The 4,577-nt window shown below is 36.7% G+C and overlaps 1 protein-coding gene across 1 annotated transcript; it reads right to left on the bottom strand.

Moving 5' to 3' along the window:
- Nucleotides 1–977: 977 nt before the first annotated feature.
- Cbr-mec-2 lies at nucleotides 978–2,520 on the bottom strand (the record flags this gene model as incomplete). Its single annotated transcript, XM_045239786.1, has 8 exons — nucleotides 978–1,035; nucleotides 1,130–1,210; nucleotides 1,260–1,513; nucleotides 1,563–1,691; nucleotides 1,789–1,946; nucleotides 2,076–2,148; nucleotides 2,196–2,299; nucleotides 2,424–2,520. 8 exons carry the CDS (start codon nucleotides 2,518–2,520, stop codon nucleotides 978–980), a joined length of 954 nt encoding a protein of 317 aa, XP_045095525.1.
- Nucleotides 2,521–4,577: the final 2,057 nt, after the last annotated feature.

The raw sequence follows: 4,577 nt of genomic DNA, 5'->3' as shown, positions 1-4,577 counted from the left end.
TGAAATTATGGATTTAATCCTGCAATTGTGATCGCGCCAAACTTTTTTCTGTAGATCAAAGATTAATTTGCAGTTCGGATATGTTCTGTGGGAGACCGTGAAGTTTAATATATCGTAAAATCTATTATGGAAGGGTCCTCTAACTGCCAATTTCTGTCTCTGGTTTTCTGCCGAAAATATAAAAAAAGTGGTCAACTGAAAATACTTTTATCTTTTTTATATTTCTAAGGTAAACACTGTAAAAGTTAACGTGCGGTCCCGCCTATTACAGATTTCAAGATATGCGATTTTTTAAAAAAAATTTTCAGTCATTCAAATTTGGTCAACCCATTCAATCCATTGTGTATATCTAAGGAAGCATCAGTGCTTTTGAATCTCCAAAGACAACACATGACTTCAAACGCTGTAGTACTCCGTGTAGGTGTCGAATTTCAAGTTGTAAGCCAATCCAAAACAGTGATTCAGTGCAAAATGATATGAGACTGTTCATTGGAGAAAAAATGTGTGGCGAAAGGGATTATCGGAAATTGTTATAAAAAAAATGAACAGAACATATTGAAGCTATGATGAGATTCGGTGGATGGTATAAAGCAAGCTAAATGACTTTGAAAGCAGATTATTGTTTTTTTTCGACGGAAAGATGAGGGATCGAAAACTCATATCACATTTAAAAAACATGAAATGTTACTGTCAGGAAAAGGTAATATAAAATGGACAGGACAGGAAAAAAATTATAATGGGTGGTAGGATGATTTCACCGAGATTACTCAGTGAACGATATTGACTATGTGTTTTTAGAGGAAAGGTCGAATTTGTAGGTTTTATAGTACCAGTGCGTCTTTGGAACACTCAAAATGCTGGATGGAGGTGAGAATTTGAGGGTCAAAGCGATGTGGAAAAGTTGAAATGGAAAAAAATTGGAAAGTACAAGAAAGAAAGCATCAATTGATCACACGTGTGTGAAGCTGGTGAAGTGTTCAGGAAGTGGACGGGATTCCGCCGGATTTTTGTGTTGGAAATGCGAAATTGTTATCACTGCAATTGGATTTGATATTCTTTTCATTATTTTCGAATTCAAAATGAAAGCCAACGAATCACTCAAACAATTAAGAAGAAAAGTTAAGCTTACACTTTTGGTGGGGTACGTTGAAGGAAGGCACTCAGAAGGTCGATTGGGAATGGGAAGATGATGGTTGAGTTTTTCTCAGCACTGAAATATTTTTCATTTTTTAGCAATCAAGAATTTAATAGATTCTTACGAGATACTGTTCAAGGTTTGTAGATAGCGGAGTTGGAGAGCAGATGGGCTCTCGGCAATAACTTCAGCAGCTTCCTTCAAAGCTCTGGAAGCTTTCTGTTCTCCCTCGGCAACAATAACCTTGGCTCTAGCTTCACGAGCGGCTTCAGCTTCGGCAGCCATCGCTCTCTGAAGTTGAACTGGCAAACGAACATCCTTGACTTCGACTCTCTCGACTTTCACTCCCCATGGCTCAGTAGCCTCGTCCAAAGTTGTCTGAAAAATGTAGTGGTAGGAGAGTACTGTACCTGACACGCATAATTACCTGCATCTGATGAGAGATGGCTTCTCTGTCGGACAACATTTCGGCGAGAGTCTTGGTTCCGAGAATGTTGCGAAGGGTGGTTTGAGCGAGGAGTTTCGTGGAGCGAGCGGCGTCTTCGACATTGGTGACCTAAAACACAATGAGTTGGAATTTGAAAATACTGCGTTTTTTTTTGAAATAATGATGTTATTGAACTCAAAGGTTTTGCATCTAAAAAAGTTCTCACCGAGATTGTAGCATTGGAGATTCGAAAATAGACAACAGCATCGACAGCGACAGTCACAGAATCCTTGGACAGAATTTCTTGGGGTGGGACTTCGAAAGACAAAACACGAAGATCAACTTTTCGGTAGGTATCGATGCAAGGGACAATGAAGAAGATTCCTAGAATGTGATTTTTGATATTTCGAGTTTTTTGCACTTTTTCAAACTAAATCCCAAACGAATTTTCATTTCCGGATTTCCCCAGATGATTCAAACTTTGATTAGTGCATTAGCGACTTCCCCACTAACCTGGTCCTTTGGCGCCACCTGGCATGAGACGACCAAGACGGAAAATAACAGCTCTTTCATACTCTTGGACCACCTGAAATTAAGAATATCAGTATTTTCCTAATGCTGTTGCCAATTTACCTTGATACACATGCATGCCGAAATCGGGAGAGTGAAGAAGATGAGGAGATAGGAGAGAATGGTGAGGATCCATCCACAGACTCCAAATTCATTTTGGATATTGGCTGAAAAAAGGGGAATATTAGTCATCAGAAAGAACTATAGAACCCTGAAACCCTAGGAAGTATTGATCTTTGAACATAATTTAGTTTTAATGAACCCCAAAAACACAGTTTTCAACCATCAAACCTTCAACATGGAAATAATCCTTTTTTGCTGGCAATATCGTTGTCTTCGGTGACGACTCAGAACCACTTGTCGTGGTCACTGTTTCTCGTGTTTTCATTCAGTTCGAAATATGAACTCGACCCGCGAGAAGAATAGACCGGATGCGATGGATTTGTAAAAGAAGAAGGCAACACAGCTTCTGCTTTTTCTACTGTTGCTTCTTTTCCTCTTATTTTTTTTTTCTTAGCTTCCGAAGAGCCGCCAGCGGGCATAAAGCGACGTTGATATCAAATGACAGGCACCTAGGTTTTGTTGCACCTATATTTCTGTGTCAGTGTTTGTTTTGTTTGTTCAAATTGGACATGACATCCAGAACATGTGTCCAAAGAAAAATAATAAGAATAAGGGATTTTTGGGAGGAGTGACAGAAAAAAGGAAAAGGCAAACGAATATTAAGAAAATAACATTCTGGCGATCAGCAGACAGATTAGGTCGTGAAAGGAAAGAAACTAGAGATCAGTGGATGCCGCTGAGTATTGAGGATTGCCAGAATTTTGTACCAGGAAGTTGATGAAATAATTTTATTGGAAATTAAATCGGAAATCAAAAATTTTCGAGTTACATGACAATGTAAAGATAAGCTAGTTAAAATTAACATTTTCCTGAAAATAGGTGTTCATGGTGGAGGAATTTTGGATTCGAACGTTTTTAAGCAAAACTTTACGAAAATTTGTCTGGAAAGTGAGGATTTCTTCCCAATTGAATTTATGTGGAAAATGTGGATTGTTGGTGAAAAACAGAGGTGATGATTTTGAATAATTTGGGAAATAAACTATTTAAGTTTTGTGGAGTTTCTATTTTTTCTTTCTAAATATTCGACAATCTCAAAATTAGGAATTCTCGAATTTTCTTATTTGAAATTTTTTAATTAAATAATTTCTAAAAAGTTTGAAAATTTTTTTTAATTAAAAAAAAAGCTTTTTCCGAAGTTTTTTTCTGAAAATTAAAAACGAACAAAGGCATTTTGTTGGATTTTCCTAAAAATTTTCTCTAAGACCAAGAAATCTAGAGAACACTTGTTTTAGTTTAACAAAATAGCGTTCATTACTTGGTTTCATAACAGCTGACATGATAAAAACATGATAATCTTTTTAAAAAATGAGCGAAGATCTCAGCAAGCTAGAAAATGACTAATGCCTATTTTCGTATTTGTTTTGAAAATCAGTTTGCACAAAGCTAAAATTCGGAATGTGTCGGTTCGGGATATGGGACCAGTAATTTGGGCACTAGCCAAGTCTAAAAATTTGTTCTATACTTCATCTACGCTTCACTGAACGAATTCAGACTTTGTGTATTTCGGGAAGCTTTTATGAGTGTATTTAAAGTATGAATGACTAGTCGAATACCGAATGGAGTGGTCGAGATGAAAAAAGAGATAGGTTTCAACAAGTTGAAATTAAATGAGAGAAAAAATACTTCGTTCCGTATTTTTCGGCAATAAAAGAACTTTCAAATGTAATAAAATAGAGTGCCAGTGGCTTTGGAACGGAAATTTATGAGAATAAATATATAGTTTTTTTTTCTCAAAATATCTCTTTTCTTTGAGTTTCTAGAAACGACAAAAGAAAAGAAAAGCAAACTGAGTGGGTTTTTCACGAAATTTCCTGTGAAGTTCTAGAATTAAAAAAAAATACCATGAAATGAGGAAACTCTGACGAATTTTGCCTCTGGTTGTGTTGAAAGCAAATTTGAAAAAATTGGAAAAAGTGCAACAACGAGCAGACTTTAGAAAAGAAACGAAAGTAAAATTGAAAAAAGTTTGGCGGTGGGACCCTCTCTTTTTTTGGGGTCTGAGTTTCCTGACTTTTTTATGGGTTCGTCGGTTTGGGGCGTTGATTGGGTACTTATGAGAAAAAGAATGGATTATTAGGCAGAAGGTTTGGTTTTCGCGTTTTGGGTTTTAAAGGGGCTGTGGAGTTTTTGTGCTTCTGTCAAAACCTTTAAAATTTTTCTTCAAAACAAATGTGATGCTAGCTGGCTGTCGCCAACACTTTTGGTGGTTCTTGCTCAATTTAGTACAGATGGTCAGGCAACACGACTCATGAATGAATAAACGGGGGGAACGTGATGAGAGAAAAATTGAACACACGTGTCATGGTGATATTATAGATTTGC

This window comes from Caenorhabditis briggsae (genome assembly GCF_000004555.2).
Source record: "Caenorhabditis briggsae complete genome, chrX, whole genome shotgun sequence".
In the NCBI taxonomy this organism is placed as follows: Eukaryota; Metazoa; Nematoda; class Chromadorea; order Rhabditida; family Rhabditidae; genus Caenorhabditis; species Caenorhabditis briggsae.
This window is presented reverse-complemented; position numbering and strand designations above follow the sequence as displayed.